At 40.3% G+C, this 21,415-nt stretch overlaps 1 protein-coding gene across 1 annotated transcript; it reads right to left on the minus strand.

Annotated features, from left to right (window-relative positions):
* Positions 1-2,092: 2,092 nt before the first annotated feature.
* On the minus strand, positions 2,093-8,662 carry IL20RA (interleukin 20 receptor subunit alpha). Its single transcript, XM_054399187.1, has 6 exons — positions 8,538-8,662; positions 6,594-6,772; positions 5,738-5,913; positions 5,110-5,254; positions 4,458-4,597; positions 2,093-2,881 (listed from the first exon to the last, which is right to left on the minus strand). Exons 1-6 carry the CDS (start codon positions 8,609-8,611, stop codon positions 2,093-2,095), a joined length of 1,503 nt encoding a protein of 500 aa, XP_054255162.1. The 5' UTR covers positions 8,612-8,662.
* Positions 8,663-21,415: the final 12,753 nt, after the last annotated feature.

Consider the following 21,415-nt stretch of genomic DNA (forward strand, 5'->3'; position numbering starts at 1 on the left):
AAAAGAAGTATAACCTGCTGTTGTGGTTTAAGAGTTAACAGGTGGGCAGGTGGACCCTAGGACCCCAGGTGGGGTCATGTTATACCCTCCCCTTTCCTGCCTATCCTCTATTTAAGGGGACAGGAAGTTCCTTCAGTCTCTTTTCCCTTTTGCCTTCCTGCCCAGTGGGGGGTTGTCTGCTGCTTACTGGAAAGCTCGGTGTGGTTGGGCCTGCTTCCACGTGTGGTGGAGAAATCCGTTGCCATCTGATTGGATTTTGTATTCCGCGGTATATATCCCTTCCCTCAACCTCTCTGTACATCCCTTTTCCCTTAATACCTTTTATTATTTGTTAAAAATACTTTCTTGAAACTTCCAATTCCATTCAAGCCCTTACCTTTTCCCTGAGGGGGGTGAGGGAGGGAGAGAGGGGGTTAATCCAAATTCTGTCCTGCAGGGTTTTTTTGCCCTGAAACCTTAAACGGTGACACCTGCACTAATAAGTAATTTCTAGAATGTCCTGTAATTTTACTATCCTAAATAAATATCTCATGACATGGAGAAAAAGTGAACTTGTACCAAAGGTCCTGGTCAGGACAACAGATAAAAAGGGGAAGCCCACATGCATGCTTTCTGGGTCTGCCGCAGCAAACGGAAAGTGACTGCAGAAGCAGCGGTGTGTCTGGAGCACACTTCCATCTGCGCTGGCCACACCAGCTTGCCATTGAAGTCATCAGAGAGGAACAGACACTTGCAGGACATGAGTCATACAGATGCTGTACTGAGATTGTCTAAGGCTGGCTGAGACATGGTCCATGCAGTAAGATTACAGGCATTTCCCTGAATCCCTTTTTGCCACATTTTCCCCCAGCTTGAAATATGACTAATGCTTGCTTGCTTCTCTCCTGTTGATCTTGGAGGCACACCTGCTAAGAGAATTGTCGCTGGTTGCGTATCTGAGCAGCACAGTATCTGAGCTTTAAGAGCAGACAGAAAATTGTATTTTATCCCCACAAAGGAAATAAAATAAAAATGCTCTCACATGGGATTGGAGAGTTGGAATAAAAATGGAAATGCGATTCACAACAGAAATTACAAACTACCCAAATTCACATTCAGCCTCAGCCCAGTCTTTCGACCTGGCCTTACAACAACCTCTTTAATCCAAAATACCTTTTCAAAACCTCCCCCACTTAGGCCAAAAACCTTAGGCCTCAATTTCCACCCCCAATACCTCTCTACCCTGCCCATACCTCTGGGCCCAAATGGTGCAGAAGAAATTCATCTTTGCCCAGGCTATTAGCAGGCTGCTCAAGGCTGAAATCCTCCCCTGAAATACCAAACAAGAGATAAGGTCCATCTGGGAGATGAGAGAGAGAGGAAAAGGGTAGAACAAGAAGAAATGCTTGGTTTTATAGAGATGCAGGGCTTATGGGAATGAAATAACAAAAGATTACACTTTCCGGTGTATCTTCTGGACTGTCCAGTCCTCCCGAAAGACTTCTCTATGGTTTAAGACATCCCAGTGCCTTAAACCCATGACACACAGTATGGAAGGGAATCCTCAACTTGGACAAGTCTTTAAAAAAAACCTTCAGTAAGCAGAAGAATATTTATAAAGTAGGAACAAAATGTATACTGGAATGCCCTTAACTTCTACAACAGTCAGCTCAAAGAATTACAAGTAGTAGAAGTGAGACCTAGAAAAGACTGTGTTGTGTTAAGATATGTGAAACAGCCCAGCAATATATCATATTGTTGCTTTTTATTTGCTAAAAATAACTGCTTTCAAATGCTGCTGATTTGTTTTGATAGAAATTACAATGTGAAAATCCTAACAGCACCCTGTGTAAAAATATATATATTTTTAAAAAGAAGACAATCTCATGACCAACATATTTTACCTGAGAGGCTTATCATGGAAGTCAAAATCACTTATATCACATCTGGAAACTGTTATAAATAACATATCATGAGTAAGTTGTTCAACTGTGATGGTTCAAAAAAATGTAGTATGTTAAGGTGTGTTTGCTCCACACATGAGAGTCCATCACTCTCTTTGGCAAAGTAAACAAGATCTAGCATTTCAGAAATTTTTAGAATGGAAGACTCTTCAGTCTTCCATTTCTACATGCAGCCCCCATTGTTCCTTGAATTGCAGGAAATACATTTCTGGGTCCTCTGATGATTCATCGGACATCTCTTTCTCATATAGTCTGAACAAAATTCCTTCTTTGTCAGGATCATCAACCTTGAATACTCCTTCACACACCTGATTTTCAACACTGGACAAGGCAGGAATATACAGTCTTCCTGTGTGAGGATCCCAATCTACTAACATGGGCTGTTCACCTGATGCATCAACCATCTTCAAATTAAGTTCCTCTATTTTCTGTCCCAAACAAGGGTCTAATGCCCTCATCTCTAGTTGGGGACAATATGGCTGTCCTGTTTTCATATTAACCAGGTCCCTCAAAGGCATCTGTGGCTCATCTATTAGTCCTCTGAAGGCAGAGGTATTCTGTTCTAGTTTCTGACTGGGACTGAAGTCTTCAGCCCTTACATCATGTTCATACTCCACAGTTTCTGAATGTTTCTGTCTTAAAGTATTCTTTGTTTCTGGCTGGCCATAACATGGCAAATTCCCACTTTGGCTGCCTCCTGCTAAAATATCCATTTTGTGTGAAGTATCAAGCAAATGTTTTGTTTCAAGCACTTCTTTTGAAGGCAAATCCTCCCTTTTGGTGCCACTGTAAACATTGTAATAATGGGGACTTCTGCTTTCTGATAGATGTTCAGATTCCTGAGATGGCTTGTCCTCATCCACATTAACAGTGATGGGGTTGACTTTTTCATGTGGTATGAAAACCATTTCATTGCATTTGTCAGTGTAGTGCCACACCTGGAAAACAAAAAAATATTTTGAATTTGAGTGAAGTATAATAAAAATACTATTTTGCTGCTTCTTATACTGTCATGTATTTTTAAAATGTAAGGCCAGACGAGACCTTATGAAGAGATTATTTCAATTTAGGGAAGAAGGAAGTTCATCATATAAACCTCCAGGAGAGTAAACATGCTCCACTTTTTTCATTCTACCCGAAGTAAAACTATATCATGACCAGCTCTAATATGCCTTTTCTCATCTTCTCCATGTCAAGATAATGATTAGAAAAATTCTGTCAATTTCTGGTTTTGATTCCACCAATATAAGCTCAAATGACTTTGGAGAAAACATCAGAGTTGTCCTGGGTTCACAGATTACAGAATCTATTCCACATCCCTAGGGGTGAGGTGATAGAAGGCAGCCCTGTGGAAAAGGACTTGAGAGTGCTGATGGATGAGAAGCTGGACATGAGCAGACAGTATCACAGTATATTAGAGGCTGCAAGGGACCTCAAGAGATCATCGAGTCCACCCCCCCCCACCAGAGCAGGATCACTTAGGATAGTCTGCACAGGAATGCATCCAGGTGGGTTTGGAAAGTCTTCTGAGAAGGAGACTCCACAACCTCCCTGGGGAGCCTGTTCCAGTGCTCTGTCACCCTCACTGTAAAGAAGTTTCTCCTCATGTTGAGGTGAAATCTTCTATATTCAAGTTTGAACCTGTTGTTCCTTGTCTTATCACTGTGAACCACTGAAAAGAGCCTGGCCCTCTCCACTTGACACCAACCCCTCCGATAGTTATTAATGAGATCCCCTCTCAGTTTTCTCAAGACTAAACAGCCCCAGGGATCTCAGTTTCTCTTCACAGGGGAGATGCTCAAGTCCCCTAATCATCCTTGTGGCTCTCTGTTGGACTCTCTCCAGCAGGTCTCTCTTTCTTGGACTGGGGAACCCAAAACCGGACACAGTATTCCAGCTGTGGTCTCACCAGGGCAGAGCAGAGAGGTGAAAGAACTTCCCTCGACCTGCTGGACACACTTTTCTTGATACATCCCAGGATCCCATTGGCTCTCTTGGCCACAAGAGCACATTGTTGTTCCATGGAGAACTTGCTGTCCACCAGCACTCCAAGGTCTTTCTCCATGGAGCTTCTTTCCAGCAGGGCAGCCCTCAACCTGTCCTGGTGCCTGTTGTTATTCCTTCCCAGATGTAGGACCCTGCACTTGTCCTTATTAAACTTCATGAGGTTTGCCTGCACCCAGCTCTCCAGCCTGTCCAGGTCATGTTGGATGGCTGCACAGCCTGACAGGTGTCAGCCAACCCCCCCAGTTTTGTATCATCAGGAACTTGCTGAGGGTACTCTCAATGCCCTCATCCAGGTCGTTGATAAAGATATTGAACAAAACTGGATCCAGTATTGATCCCTGGGGAACACCACTGGCCACAGGCCTCCAAGTTGACTCTATGCCACTGATGATGACCCTCTGAACTCTGCTGTGGAGCCAGTTTTCAATCCACCTCAAAGACCAGCTGTCAATGCCACATTTCTTAAGCTTTTCTATGAGGATGTTATGGGGAACAGAGAACACTTACCAGGCTTTTTGGATGTTTCTGTTTGATGACATGAATATACCTGTGCACACAATAGTATGCCATTGAAATAAAAAGGACAGTCAGCATTACAGGCAGAACGTATCCAAATATGATTGTTGTAGTCTCATCTGCTGCTTTATCTGTTAACAAAGCAGAAGTTTTCATTGTACTGAGCAACTTTTTCATGCATTCAGATAGCAATGTGTGCGTTCACCATACTGCACAGGGAAAAGCAAGGAATTTACAGGAATTTTTTAAAAATTACATTTGAGCTACAGGACAAATTTCTGTTATCACCCCAACTCTAAATTAAATTCTAAAAAGAAGTAACAACCCCTCCCTATGGCTCTCTCTTCTTGCAAACTTCACATTGACCCAGCCCTGCCACTCTTAAACATCATCCAAGGAAAAAAGCCTTCTATGTTCACTAAGACTCAGAGAATGCAGATAATTTTCTTCAGAGGTTCTGATTCACCTTCCATTCAGTAGATCCCAGCTATATTATATTAAAAGCAAAGTACAAATACATAGAGAGGGGAGAACAAGGACAATTTTCACTTTCAGAGTGGATACATAAAAAGTATACGGTGTCAATCACCTTGATTTTTTCTAACCGACATCTTCTAACTGTAATTTGCCAGCTTATGCATACCTTTCAAGGTAGAAATGCAATATTCTTTGGAGAACCCACTGTGCAAAAGTGGTGTGGTGACATGTATCTGTGCACTGACACAATAAGCTGTTCCAGGTTCTAACCACGGCACAAGCAAGGTGTTGTTGCTGATGGAGAAGAACCACTGGAAGACAAAAAAATATTATTTTCTCCCTTTAATTCCTCTGTTACAGAAAGGTAAAGCTCTTATACAAAATGTGTCACAAGCACACAAATCTTCTGGGAAGAAAAAGAACTGCCAGCTGCATCCTTTTTTTCTGAATGTAATAAAAACTCAAGTTATTTATTTTTTATAAAGAAATTACTTGCCTCTTAGGGAAAAAAAAAAAAAGTAGTGGAACACGTGTGTGCAGTGCCCATCCTTGACAGCTTTCAGGATGCAGGTGGACAAACCCTGAGCAGCCTGGTCTGAGCTCACAGCTGATCCTGCTTTGAACACAACTTTGGACTAGAGAACTCCTGAGCTCCTTTCCAACCTGAATGATGCTACAAGCCCTAAAATGTTTTGAATTCTATTTTGAACTTTGCTGTTATAGACAAAGTGCATTTTGAACAGCACAAAGCACAGGTTTCACAGGTGTAGTTCTGCAGCCCTGTCAAAGCTTACCCGCTTCTTTGTTTTTTTGTTGAGGACAGACACATTGTATTGCAGGCCTGGATACACTTGAAGAAGAGATACAGATTCTCCCTCAGGACTTCTCTTCCACTTCTCAGGAGCAGTCAGAATGATTGAAATAGATTTCTCAGTAGAAGATACACTTACCACGGGTGGATCAATTTTAGCTGGAAAAATGAGTATGCAAAAAAGCAGTCAAATGCAACACAGGAACACTGGTTTGACCATGCAGTTTCTAAAAGTGGACGAAATTAATTTTTTTTTGTAATGTTTTGGAAGTCTAAATAGGACTTCAGACAATTCATTTGTATTTTGTATTTATTTTATCAGATAACTAGGATGACCTTTACAGTGAGGTGAACACTGACTTGGACTTTTGCCTAGGAATTCCTGTGACTTTGCAGAATAAACAACCTTGAAACACTATTTGTTAAAACAAGCTAAATTACCAATATGCTCTAAGATTATCTGGCACAGATAACAGATATTGCTCTCCAGAATATGATTAGTGCTTGATTTAATAAACCCTGTTCAAAAGCAGACTTCTTTATACTGTGGATATGCTACAGCTTTTTATTTGCCTTGAGTAAAGCTTTACTATAGTATAAAATAGTATTCAGTGTATATGTAAGACTGTATAGGTAACACACATCTATGCAAATTGCAATGTGATCATTTCAATTATTTCTGCCAAAAGCATGAATGTGAAACGACTGAAAAAGCAAGTATATATATCTAACCTCATGTTAAAATTTCAATATCACACACTACAAAGGCACATGCAGTCTGAGCACACCAGATTAATCAAGGCCACTGAACATGTCGCTGTGTGAGTAGCTTTCCTTACTGTCTGTAAGAGGGTTGAATCGTGCTGTCTCTATCCAGTCAGAGCACCTCCCATTTAGGAAGGCTTTAACGCTTGCATAGTATTGTTCTTCATAGTCAGAGGTCTCACTGGAGAGGTCACACCACGTTCTGTAGATATTCCTGCATTCCAGCTTTCTAATCCATTTGCCAACACCATATCTATATTTAAAAAAGCAAGAGAAAGGAGCTGTATAAAAGCTATCGCCATGATGTTAGTTACCTGGTAATATAGCACAGAAACTGGTATTACAGCTGATAAAGCAGTTTGCTTGCATTGCAGAAATCTGCAATTTTGAGGAACTCCCAACTTCAGCTGAGATAAAACACAACAGGTTTTGAATGAAAAATAAATCAAAGTAGGCCTGATCCAAAAGGGGCTATATGGAACTAACTGGGATGTTACTCTGCTTGCACAAATCACAGATCCCTCAAATTCAGTCTCCACAACTTTAGTTTGAATTCTAAATGTGTCAAAACAGAATCAGGATAACTATTTATACAGAGACAAAGAGTTCTGGCAGAATGATCAGTGGCTCATCCTGGTGTATATGGGGACAGATGATGCTCAGGGTCTCCAAGATGAGTGGACAGGAGACTACTCATTGGTGACTGTTACTTCTTTTTCTAGTTTAAAAGAAAGACTCCCTTGGAATACAATGAGCTTCAAAATCCTTCTAGTTGAAAAGAGCATATACCTGCTACCAACAATGCCTCGGTACTGACAAGTTCTTGTACACTAGTAGAAGGACTCAGGACTTCCTTGGAAAATTCCTGTCTGGATTTGCTCAGAAGTTTCTGCTCCTCATATTCACATTATTAAGAATTTGCCTTTGACTGCCAGTTATTGAGGGTGTGTGGCAGCTTCTACGTGACTGCAGGACAGTATTGTTCACCAGCATTTTCCACCTAACTCAACGCCTTGCTGTCCTAGGTACAAAGAGTCACATCTGACTGGCTTTGTATCCAGTGCAAAAGATGGCTACATCTTCCATGGATCTGCAATCTGCAAAAGATGGCTACATCTTTTGCCATCTGCAAAAGATGGCTACATCTTCCATGGATCTGCAATCTGCAAAAGATGGTTACATCTTCCATGGATCAACTGACCCTGCACAGCCAGCAGAAGTTGTGCTGAGCATTTTACCTTGCACGCAATCTACCCTTTTCTAGGAGATGAACTCTGTTGCTCCTCTGTTAGCATGGAGAACAAAGATCTGAGCAAAATAGGTTGCAGTTCCTGACAATTAGCACTCCCTGCTTTTTACAGTAGCCACTTTAAGTTACAGTTTACACTTGTTTTAGTGTCATGAAAACACTGCTAGGTTGAGGGAAGTGTAAATATTAGAGGTATAGATAGGGAGCATTGCATTATCCATGATGACAGTGCCACACCTATTTATAAGCTAAAGTTCCAACATTGTCCTTCAGAATGACCCAGTGCTCTCTGGGAAATGGTTCTGGTCCTCACACTAATTCCTCGATATCCTACAAAGGTGCAGTCCCTTGAAAACATTACTCATTACTCAGTTTTCTACAATACTTGGTAAGTTCAGTGTATTTTCTCTTAGACTGCTGAGGCTTGAGGCATCAGAAGAAATCTATGAGGGTTGGGTCTGTCAAAAAACAACAATAAAACGCTGGGTGCTGTTAATATTCTAAGAAATACTGTATCTCCAAATGCATTATAATGTGTGCAGAAAGTCTCCATGCTGCATCCTACACTTCTTTCAGATGAAGTCAGTCTCCTTATGTAACTGAATCTGAAGTAAGCAGTGCCAGAAGTAAAACTTTAAAACATATTGCTTAAGTCTAACCTATATTCTTTGCTTTTTAGCAGCCTTATCTTGTGGTCGAGATTTTAAAATTATTATTTCAAATGCTAAAATAAAAGTCACTGGGGGATAAAATAAGGAAGCAAACTTACACTGAATACTTCACCTTGTAGAGTACTCCATCTCCTGTGCCTGCCGGTGCTGACCAGCGAAGAACATTCTTCATGTTTACGGATTCAAAACGGACATTCCTAGGGTTGGGCAAAGAACAATACAACTCTCCTGGGAAAGAAAATAAGAAAGGGACAATATATGCTAAGAACATACAAATACATACGCTTGCAAGTTAATCAAATATATATTTAAGCTATAAAATACTTCACGATGCCTTTCTTATTCAAATCACAAGGTTGTTGGCCATGGAAAAATCTTTTTTTTTCCTTTTTAAAACCTAGTACAGTTCCAAATTTCATCTGTATGAGTGGAGTTTTCTTTAGCAAAACTGGCTTTGCCATTTATGACAGACATTGGCATGGAAATATCCAAGAACTAGAAATTAAAGCCAGAAAAGTTCAGTCTCGAAGAGACACATGCTATTTTAAAATCATAAAGGTGTTGGAATATCAGAACAATTTAACACAAAATACCCTTGAAGCTTCAGTCAACTTCTTGTGGACTTTAAAGAATAAAACCAGGTATTTTTAGGAAGACACATGGAGTCTATTGCAAACAAAGAAGTATGAAATCACACTGGAAAATCAGATGGGATGATCACAATAGCCCCAGTGTCATTTTGTCATCTATGTTGATTCTCCAGAAAGTCAAAAGTAAACATCTATGGGTAAGTCACTCATACAAATCGCTGGTCATTGCATGAGCTTTTGAAATGGATAAGCAAGTCTGGGGCTCTTAAGAAATCCATTTCACATCTTTGTAATACACCAGCCCTGAAGATGAAGCTGCTGGGAAGGAGCTTCTCACTGTAAGTGGCCACAAGAGCATAACAGGGAATAGAAAAAGTGACTCTGTGGTTCTTCAGCACTTTTCAAACCCCTTTGAGCTCTTCCTCTTGGGGTGCAATTCTAGTTCTTAAGATAACAAAAAGATACAGAGAAAGGATGAAATAGAGCATATTAACACAAACAGTAGGAACCTGTCTGAATTATTAATTCATTTATTCCTTAAGCAGACCTTAAAGGACTTTTTGCAGTATATTTCACCATTACTAGAGTAATAATGTTCATTGACCTCTATTTGCAACATACAGTTGCTTTGGTAAGTAAAAGTCACCACCATTTTCCTTATTAACTTGCTGACTTCAAGCCATCTTTGAGCCAAACAGTAAAAGCTTTTCTTTTCACTATGTTTATTAAAACAATCTCCTTAACATTCTGTAGAGACCAATTACTTTTAAATTTTCCCAGTGGAAATTTTGGGTTTCCCAAGCCTCCTGCACCAGTAAGTTAATGTTCAAGACAAACTTTGGTATGTGCCTGTATCTGTATCTTTGGACTTATATCTCTTTATCTCTGTTTATCCGTGTATCTTCTGTTTATATCTGTTTATAGAGGGCATTCTAATGCTGCTCACTTTTATCTCAGTGGCTTTTAATTTTTTTTTTCTAGCTGGAAAATAAGTTTTGTCAAGTATAGTCCTTAGGACAAGCTTATTTATTTACAAAAACTATACAGAAACTCCCATTTCCTTGAACACTAGGACACAAAAATGCCCAGTGATGGTCATATTGCAAGAGCTCAAACTATAGACTCAGCTATAATCATATTTCAAAAGTTTCTGGATGCCAGGGGATGTAAAAGCAGCAGGAGAAAGAGACCTCCAGGAATCTATTTTACCATGTTTGCTTCCAAGCGGGAAATACAGAACCTAGAAAGCAAAAGGTTTTGATTTTCCCCAAAATAAATGTCCTCCACAACTGCTTTAGGTGAAACTAATCCAAGCGTAAAGATGAAGCTGCCCAAAAGAGCTAAGAAAACAGCCTAAAACTGGCAACATCTGCTGAGTAAAATAGAAAAACTCCTAAACAATTAATGTGTGTGCTATTAAGAGGAACAAATTAAAACCAGCATTACATGGACTACGAGAAATGATCCATGCATCAAGTTTCATTCTTTTTACCACATCCCAGCACTGAGGTGTACAACACTTTAGGAAACTCATCAACTGCATAATCAACAACCAGGAATAAGACATTAAAAAAAATAAAAATAATAAAATTAAAAAAAAATAAAAAATAAAAAATAAGCACACAATGCTGCCCAAGCCATGAGAAAGGCAACCTGGCAATTCATACGGAATGGAAGGGAGGGACTGAGGCATGAATAAAGTTTCTACTAACATTCCCAAGTAGGAGGAAATACAACGTAGGTATTTCCTTAGATTGTTAGGGATCAAAACCATAAAAGGCTTCTCATTAAAAAACAATGAGGGGGGAAAAAAGCCCAACAAGGAGAGATTTAAGACTAAAAATCTGGAGGATAATACTGCACAGTAAAGAGGAAAGACTACAATTTGTAGCCCTTAAACAGCAGCAGAAGAGGAGGACATTTGTGTCTGGTAACTTGGGCTCTGAGCAAAGTTTCTACTTTGCAGTGGTCATAGAGGGCAGACAAAGATACTCTTCCATAGTTAGAATGGACCAGACTGGATTCTTCTTTCTTCCTTCAGCAGAGGTGCTGTTCAAGCCCATCAGCCTTGATCTCTGCTCCATCAGCACTTAAACACATCAGAGATGCACCTTGTCAGAGAGGAAAGGCAGGGAACACTGTAAGTCCTTTCATGAAAAGGATACTCTATTGTCCATGTCAACCAGGAACATGGAGGAAAAGGAATGAAGCTCAGGTTCAGTCAGAAAGAAGACATTGGGAGTAATCTGTTGGAAGAGGAGCAACAGCTGCAGATGGGTCACCCAGGAGGGCTGCTGGATAGTTTAAGTGCAGATTAGAGAAACACCTGTCAGAAATAACACTAACTTATCTTGATCTACCTACAGGTAAGGAGATCATGCAATCTCTTAAGGTCACTACCAGCCACATTTTGATAGGCCTTCTTACAATATCAGATAAATCTGTCTTCACAGTGTGTAAATTTGTCTGGACGGCAAAAAACTTTCCTAACATCTCACTTTTCACACCTATTTTTCTTTAAAAGCTTAAAAAATGTGTACTGCTCCTTGGGCTAATCCATAGTCACTGAACTAAACTGGCTGGAGGCAGCCAGCACATGACAGACAAGGGAAATTATTGCCATTGGTGTACTGAATAGCTTTTTGTTTGCCTGTGCCTTTTGACATTTGTCCATCCTTGCATCAAAACATTTACATTCCTCAAGCACATTTTAAAGTGGCAAGAGTCAAGCATTTGTCTGTTACACTAAAATATTTTTAAACTGGTAGTATGCAAAGGTGGGTTTGGGTTGATTTTTTTTTTTTTTTAATATCCCTCCTCTTAGTGTGGCTTCTGTTGTGGTAAATGACATTTCAAAACAGAAACACTGACTGCAGCAGATGGGTGAATCTCAGCATGCAGAACCCACAGACTGTATCTCTACAAGATCTAAGGCATAACACTGTCGATGTGCTCCCATCTCAGTGTGATTTGGAAGGCAGAGGGATTGAGATGGTTAACTTTCCATTTGCTGCAAAAGCAGAGATTTGGTTTCTGTTTCTGGTCTTGCCCCTTTAGTAGAGGCTTCTGTTTAGCCTAACAAGAGATCATGCAAGGTTTTTTTTATCCCTCAGTTCTGCATCTGTAAAACCTCTATTTCTCCAGGGACAGTTTAGAATAAACTTCTCCATGTCTAATCTACACTTGATACTATCAGGAGGTATGAGTAGAAAACAGAGCTTGTATGTCCCATGGTTATCAGTCAGGAAAGGACTTATTGTACATCAGCTGCTTATTTCAGTATCATGTCTTCAAACACAATATATCTGGTTATATTCTGATTTTATTTCCATTAACTGAGATGGCATGGTTGTCATGTGGAATATTTTCCATTTGTACAGGCCTATGTGAGATCAGAAACCAGTCATACATGTGGGTTTGCTATGTTTAGCCTGTCTCAATGATAGCCTGCAATGGCTGCCACCACCTCCTAGTATAACAAAGTTACTCTATTTATTTTTTGCATGGCAAAAACTGAAGACCTTAATTACTGCCTTTGGAAATGCTGTAAATCAAACATTGAGTAATATCATTCTTTACATCTTCATGACTACACACCTGGACTGAAAAGAAAGCAAGAAGACAGACTTGCAAACTTCACCTCCACAACGAAGAGACATGCTCTGCTCTGCTCTTAAATAAGCTGTTGTGAGACTCTCCAAAACAGACATGACTTAGCCTGAAAATACCTTCACGTGTGAGCGAAAAAACCCACTGACGTTAGTGAGATTCTCTGCATGAGTAAAAGACTGCATTGCACATGCCTCGTCTTCTCTTTATCAAAGTGTCAGCTGGGTTCAAAAACCCGGTCAGCTTCAAATGGTGTAGAGCTCCCTGCCAGGCACGTCTCACTTGAGCTGCCACTGTTCAAAGTTTGGGTTTGGTTATAGTCACATCTCTACACATATGCATGCACAGACATACACACATGTATACAAAAATACAAGCATAGACATGTAAACTCCATGTTGCTGCTACCATCCACTCAGAATTTGCTTTCTCTCTGCCAGGAGGCACCACTGTCGACCTCAGTGACGAACAGCTGTGTTTAATGTCAATGCTGCAGAACAAACACAGCTGCAACAACCTCCACCCTCGTTACAAACAGATTAACTTTTCACGCCAGTTGGGTAACCAAGCAGCTGCAAAGCATAAAAACACACAAAAACATAGAGATTTTTTCTGTACATGGGCTAAAGTTCTGGGGTTGGGAGAAGGCAGAGGACTCACTGAAAGCTCACCTATTGGCACAGAAATGACTCCTGTGTAGGTACTGGTTTTGACTGCACTGCTCTCAGGCAGAGCAATCATCAGCTGTATTTTGCTGTGGCATGGCTAAAAGGGTGCAATCACTAAATTATCCAATGAAATAAAACAATAAAGGACATCACAGGGCTTCTCTGGACATCTGGAATATACAATCTAAGATGATGAATGATGTGGAAAGCATCAGAATAGAAAGGCAGGCCTTACTGCACCATGGCTTTCCCAACAGCCACAGCAGTAAAACCCAGGGACCCCACCCCGACAGTTGTCTCAGAATTTAAAAGAGGAACTCCTTTTCTGACAACAACAGAGACTTTGGCTTCAGCTCCTGTTGTCTTTTCTTACATGAAAGTGGTGATTGGGAGCACGTCTGAAGACACTGCTTTGTGCTAGGAACTGAATTTATGGACAACACTGCAGGAACTCTCTGTGCCTCACCATTTGCAGCTGCCACACCAAAGCCATAGATCTAATCCACGCTTATACACTTTGGAGGGAAGGCAGCCTTTCAAACAGGCTGAGTCCTCGATTTACCTTCTCCCACTGGGAGCTGAGAACCACCAGTGAAGCATCAAGCAATTTAGGAGTACTCTAGGACACCGGTTCTGGCAGTGCTCTAAGCTACTGGCCTTTCTTTAGTACATCTGTACAGCTTTTGGCGACTTCCACCAAGCTCCTGTGTAATCTTGCTTGCTCCTTCTGTGCAGCTGCTCTTGATTTTTTTTTTTTTAACTTTTACTCTGTTTACTTCCTCTGTTTCACTGTTGTCAGTGAAAAATACTCCCTCAAACACACACCTCAGCATAACATACAAACTGTCATACTCTCTCAGAACAAAGGCACATTTAGCATCATGTTCAGTGGCGCTGTCTTTTCTGGCACATCTGCAACTTCGAGCAAGCTGGCACTGGCCATGCAGGAATGTGAGGGAGTACACCAAGTGGTAAATAGGGGAACCGAGCCAAAATTGGAGATCAGAAGCTACAGAAAGGAAAGGAAATCCAGCAAAGGCAGGAATACATTAGCAAATCTCACTGCCTTAGGAACAATTTCAATGAATGAGCTCTTTTATTTTCTCTCTTTTTTTTTTTTTTTAATTAAGTGGGCTTAAAAGTTTTTCTCTGAACCCATTCTTTTAGACTTGAACTCAACAGGCTGGGTAACAAGGAAGAGGAGGAGGAAGAGAAGCATGTAGGTGTCATCACAGCTTAGCTGCCCTTCTCCTGATGGATTGCTGGAGCTGATGGGTAAGAAGCCAAGCTAGCAAAAAGCCAAGCCAAGCTAGCCCTGGGACTGATGGGTAAGAAGCCAAGCTAGCAAAATCTTTGACTTGAGTGGCACTGGTGGGAATGTGGGGAGGAGACAGACGTGATTTCCTGTTCAAGTCATAACAGCACTCGAGAGCTAACCACAAAGCACACTCTTGCCCTCCCAGAACAGGTGTCTGTCACTCCTGTCACAGCCTGCTCAGAGGAGAAACAAGGAAGAGAAAGACAGGGACAGAAATGGAGAGGTAAGACTATGTGAAAATCAGGTGGTGAGGCAAAAGAGGGAATTGGTGGAGAAATGTGGGAGAAGGATGAGACCTGGGCATGTGAGGTTTGTTTTTGATGAAACAGGCAAGCTGCCATTAGAAACAGGTGAATCCAAGGAAGTCATCTGGGGAAAGAGAGTGGAAATACTGCCCAAAGAATGGGAGAGATGAGGAAGGGGGACTGAAACTGCAGCTTGCCCTGACATGCTCTCCTCCTCCATGTGAAGCCTTGTCTTTATTTATCCAAACCTGTCCTAACTTATAAAAACACCCCTACAGATAATAGTGGTCAAAGAACATTTCAGACATGGTCCAGAAAGACTCATCTTCAGAAATCAGGAGAAAATCTTTCTGGTTCATTGAAAGCTTACTTCAAAAAGAACTAAATTAATTTTAAAAGCCCATTGTTGACAATTTCATGACACAATAGCCCTTTTTTTTTTTTTTAAAGAGGCATTTTGAAATGATATAAAATGTTTAAAATAACATTTGAGGATTTTCTTTTCTCCCTAGAGCATTTAGCATTACCAATTTATTTCTACTTAGGCCAACTACAACCCAACAGCCAACAAAACGAAAGCTTAATTAGAATACCTCTGACAAATTTATTTTTCAAAATATGCAAAGGTTGAATTTTGTAAAAAATATGCTGTGTGACAGTTATCAGGTGAATCCTGATACAGCACATTTCAGAACACTTCTAACCTATCCTTACATAAAATATCTATTTTTTTGCAAATAAACTTAGCAAAAATTAATTTGGCTTCAATCATTTAGTGCTGGCTACTATCTATTAGGCAACAACAGTTCAATTAGAACTGACAACTTTATTTAGCAAAACTAACAGGTTTTGCTCCTTGCTTGTCTAGATGGCTTGTCTAGAAAAGAGATTTCACTTTTCTTGGAGCCCAAATTAGTTTAATTAGTTAAATCCCCAATTCTCAATCCACATTTTCCCTTGGCCAGGAGATTGAATGTGATGTCAACAGAGGATAAGCACTTGCCTTCATTTCTAAGAGAAAGGCAATCCTCAAAGGACGTGAGTCAAAAACTCTCACATCTGACATCTGAGAGGAAGGACCGACACTCTTAGTAAGCTTCAGTGCCTCATTTCACAGGCAATCAAGCTACCAAGGTCACACAGCCACCTCCATCCAAATGATCATAAATGGCCAATTTCCAGTGCCCTGCTAGTGCTTGCAAATGGCAAGAGCCAATTTCAAGTTCATCCCATGGACAGCCAGCATGGCCCAAGGCATGATCTCTTGCTTGGTGCTGGAGGCTGGCTGCTGATACCCCAGCAAGCATGAGGCAGTCTGATGAGCATCGCTGCTCCTTGAAGCACTTGCAGAAGGATTTTTCCCTTGTGTCCCACATTTACACTTCTACCCAGAGATGATCAAAGACATAAGTTCCTCTAGGAGGCAACTGCTTGTGGAGAACTCATAAAAAGTGAAGGCTTCGTGAGGTACCCTCCCATGTCTGTTGGTCTCCTGTCAGGTAAGCGCTGGCACGCTTTGAGGCACTGTATGACTGTTCAGAGTGTCCCACAGTAATTTCATATGTGAACCACTCGGTATCTAATTATAGGTATAGTAGTAGTATTTTTAGTATCTTTCCCGTACTCGACAAACTTTTTTTTTTTTTTTGGTAAAAACCACCAGGCAAGATTTTTAGAACTTATTTACCTGCTTGTAGATTTAAAGTGATTTTTCTCTACAAAGGAAGTGATTTGCATCTACATCTTTGCACATAAGTTACAAAAGACTGCCTCAGAACTGGTGTCAAAGGTGGTAAAAAGCACTGCTGGATCCAAGAGACAGTGTGGCGTTGCTGACATTGAAGGGAACAGGCAATACTCTGATGAGTTCAGGAGAGTCTGACAATTGCCCTGGATGGCTGAGAAGCTAGCTCTTGGTCATGTTTGAATTTACTGTAGGTAGATTCAGACTCAGAGAGCTAAACTTGTCCACTTCTATGCCTGTGTGCTACCTTCTTACAGTGAGAAGAAACCTTGTCAGTAATTACAGGTGCCTCAGCCTTCTCAGGGCACAGACAGTTTTCAGTGCTTCTGAGCCACATCCTGCACACTACTCTTTCAACTACAGTACTCCCTTAGAGAAGGTTATTGATGTACTTTCCGGAAAGACAAGGGAAGCCAAAAGAAGTGAAGTCTTTTGCAAACCAGATGCAATAATAAATACTACCTCAACTGCTCCCTTCAGTCTTTAAGAAACTAGTAGAAAATAAAGGAACTCCTTTCATGTAGGAGCTGCAATATCCACATGTGTGTATTCTTACGCATGGAGTGGAATTAAGCTCAAACACACAGATCTTGGTAACAGTATGTAAGATTGTTTCACCTCTTTAAGCAACGTTCTGCTTCTCTTCTCTTTGGACGCATTCCTGTTCCCATTGCAGAAAAGGGAGTGAAAAATGGAAGGCTGAAAAATAGCTAAACTATCAGGTGAGATTTAGCTTAAGGTGCTGGGGTATAAAGAAAGCAAGATGAGACTAAATCTTCCTCCAGTCCTTAAAATACTCTTTCAGTAGCCAGGCAGACAGGAAAAGTCATCTATTTTCGATGGGAAAGAAATACAGTGGATTTAATCTCTTAATTTGTAAACTATACCATAACTCCAGTCCTATGACTTGCTTCCTTTGCTGTCTAATTTGCCTAGTTTTACTGTACTGTTTTTCAAGATAGGATGAGCAGTGGATAATAACTTGAGTTCCTGGTACATCAAGCATAAAGCACAAACAGATCTGTACATCATTGAAGCAAAGCTCTTCAGTAAAAACTCTAGAGATAGGCTTGGCTGCCAGAATTCAGGCTCTCTTAAAGCTGAGCTTCTTAAAACATCAGAGTTCTTGTTTAGCTCATAAAGGGTGATTTTTCTGTCTCTTAGCTATTAATCCTGTAATTGTAGATAACCAACACCACTACTTGGAGAGAAATCATCAGCAAAAATCAATCTGTACAAGCCACAACTATATATATTAAAAAAAATCTGTAAACTGGAAACAAGCACAAGCAAATGACTTGAGTAATCCCAACCCCTTGTTTCTGTTGTAATTAACACTAAAAGCCACAGAAGGGTAAGGTTATCAACTACAATGATGAACTTGAATATTTGCATGGGTTACTGCAATGCACATCTAGGATTTGGGCTTTACTCACAAATCCCAACAGCTTTAACATAATCACAGAATGCCAGGTTGGAAGGGACCCCAAAGATCATCTGGTCCAACCTTTCTAGGTGATAGAGTAGTTGAAAAGAGAGGGCCCAGCAACCTGTCAAGCTGAGTCTTAGAACTGACCAATGCAGGCGAATCCACTACTTGCCTTAGGAGATTATCCCAATGTCTATCTGTTCTCATGGTGAAAAAATTTCTTCTGGATGCCAATCAGAATCTCCCCAGGAGTAATTTGTACCCATTACCCCTTGTTTTTTCCATGTGACTCCTTGTAAAGAGAGAGCCTCCATCATCCTGGTAGCCACCATTTATAGCATTCAAAGTGTCTCCTTTAACCATTTCTGGTCCTAATTAGCAAGCAATAATAATCTGTCAAGTTTTGGAAATCATAAGCAAAGCCAAGCAATAGGACACAGATCCCAGCATTGTCTGGAACAGCTTGGCATGAGTTTGGAATTTGGAGATAAGAAGATAAGGAAAAGCCTTTCAACTATACAAACATGACACTACTCTTTCATATATTGTAGTTCTCCTTAGGCCAATATTCTTTTTTATTTATATGTTACATTTATTCTCTCCTTCACACTGGCAGATAGCCAGGAAATACCATAAAAAAACACCAAGCTCAGCCTACTCCTGAAGCTTAACGCCCTCTCAGGTAAACACACAGATTATTGCCACCACAAATCCAGTTCAGTTCTGCTGAGTATATAGACATACAGTAGGTAATACAAAATACCACACACACACACACAAAACCATCAGGTACTCTGAGGGTTCAAAAACCATTATTTTACAGTATTTTCCCCCATTGCTTTTCTTCCCTCTACTGTCTTACGAACATATTTTTTTTCTTCTTTGAATCATTTAGCTAATCAAAGATGACAATTATCTCCGAGTTCTTACTGCCTTTGGCTAACATACAGCCAGCACTTCAAGTGCAATCTATGAGCTTCCCAGGACTTGGACATCACAGAGCATATCCACAGGATGATGTATGTATTACGTGCACGCTGCATGGCTTATATATGAAATAATCTGATGCTTCAGTACACTATTTCATACTTTAGCTAATACTTACTGGCCAATACCAAAGCATTACAGCACTGCTAAACTTGGAGCTGAGCATTTCACTCCTGTCCTTCACAAGTTATGGCTGGTGCTCAAAGGCCATGTATTCGTGCAGGAAGTGGCTGTTCAGGCTTTTTTATTAAGAAAACAAGCTGAGCAAGTTGCTTCTGCTCTCCCAGGTTTGGGAGATAGCGAATTTAAAACAGTAATCTCTTCCCTTCTCTCAAATCCAGGAGCAGCATCCACTCAGAGACTACAATGTTTTAAAGCACTGTGTGTATGCTGACTTCAGGAAGCTTTTGCAAAGATTCATTGTGGATATGTGAGGAGGAAGGGAGGTGGATCATTAGCACTCAAATATTGCCTTCCTCCTGGTTAGTTTTAATGTGATAAAATATATCTGGGCATCAATGTGGTCTCTCAACTCAATTATTTAACTGCAAAGCCTTTTTGTCCGTTTATTATTATGTATCCTCCAGAAGGGATGTTTTGTACATTTCACTGCTCTAGTAACTGTAAAAGAAAACATTGACATTTGCTTAGAGGGACGCCTGAAGCTGCATCTCAAAATATAGATCTATTATTAGTAAAAATATGGATAAAGTATAAGATGAAGGATAATTGAATCAAGCATATCAATGCAGAGCAAGCAATTTATGCAACTATTATAAAGAAAACATTAAAAGGGGAAAGCTTCATAAGGGATATGTATAGTCACATACCAAGTTCAGTGGGATCTAAGGCTGAGTCTACAGTAGAGATTAATGGAACCCAATACAAGCAGGTTTGTGACATGAAAATGTTGGTACTGAGAAAAATCTTTTCTATATTATACACATTTCAGGTTTTTTTGTTTTGTCTTGTTTAAAACTGGACTAGCTCTATTTGCATTAGACGTACTGATGAAACAGACCTTCCAGGGCAGCTTTGTCCAGAAGAAATCCTTTTCCAAGACCACATCATAATACAGACAAAAGCACAGTGAGTGAAATGATTTGAGAGATTTGCTTCAAAATTACACGCCTTACCTGAACAAAAAATAGCAAACATGCCTTACATGTATCAAAATACTTCTGTTTTTGTAGTGCAGCATTCAGGCTCACTTCTCTTTCCTCAGAATAACATATATTGTAGTATCCATTGCATTCTTTCTTCTGTACAGATCTAAAAGACAGAGACTGGACTCCAGAGTTCAAGTATTTTAAAGGTTTCTCTAATTGCAGATGAATGTGCTTAGGGAAACTCCCATGTGGGGAAGGACTTAAGGTGGAGCTTAATAAGTGAATAGATTAACATTCTACTACTCCTAAAATTCAGGACATTCCTTCTATTCTTATGAGATTTGTGCAAAAATTGCTAGGCTCTCCTATGTGGTAAAGAGGAACATGCTACATTTCTCAATTCTATTGATCAAAAAATGAATCTTCCTTTATTTTCCTTTTTAATTTGCTTTTTCAGTGCTTTTTAATTTGTTCAGATTTTAAAAATTATTATTACTTTTACAGACTTTTAAACAATGAGTGAAACACTAATCTATAAAATTCCCACTGAAGTACAGCAAAAAGTGCAATTTTGGGGACTTTGTTAGGTGGGCATAAATGACTGGACAGCAGCACTCCAGAACAGCACGCAGTCAGCGACCACTGAAGCTGTATAGATTTAACCCAGTACTAATCAATCCTACCCACTAACATAGCACGGTAAAACCAGAAGGTGATTTACTTGATGTTATGCTAAGGTCCATTTAAATGCTGCTGACACAGAGTTCAGAAAGGAACTCAACAAGAGATTCCAAGGGGACAGGCACATCACAGACCCCTTAAGACCCAAGAATTCAAGTCTGAAGCTTTGCTGTAAAAATGCTTTCCACAGCACTTGGAAAGCACTTTTGGGCTCCGCTATAACCTGTTCCTGTTCCAGCACCAGATCAAGCCTTGAGACAACTGCAGTGTTTTCAGGACAGCATTTGCTTGCAACTGAGGACTCAGACTTCTGTTGGAAGGAAGTACCCACAAGGGACTCCTCTACCTATCGCTTTACTTTGGAGAAAGAGTAGGAGCACTGCTGTGACAGTTCTGCAGATATTTTTTTTGCCATTATTAGCAAAATACTGCTAAGCTGAATTAAATCAATTTTTGCTGTCTCATGCTGAAAGAGGTGAAAATTGGGAGTTCCATACCTTTAGTGAAAAGGACACAGCTTTCCCTTCTGTGCTGGTATTGCTGTCCAAAAAACCCTGAAATTATGCCCAGCTAAAACCTCAGGAATGTGCAAACAA

This window comes from Indicator indicator, chromosome 2 (genome assembly GCF_027791375.1).
Source record: "Indicator indicator isolate 239-I01 chromosome 2, UM_Iind_1.1, whole genome shotgun sequence".
NCBI lineage: Eukaryota > Metazoa > Chordata > Aves > Piciformes > Indicatoridae > Indicator > Indicator indicator.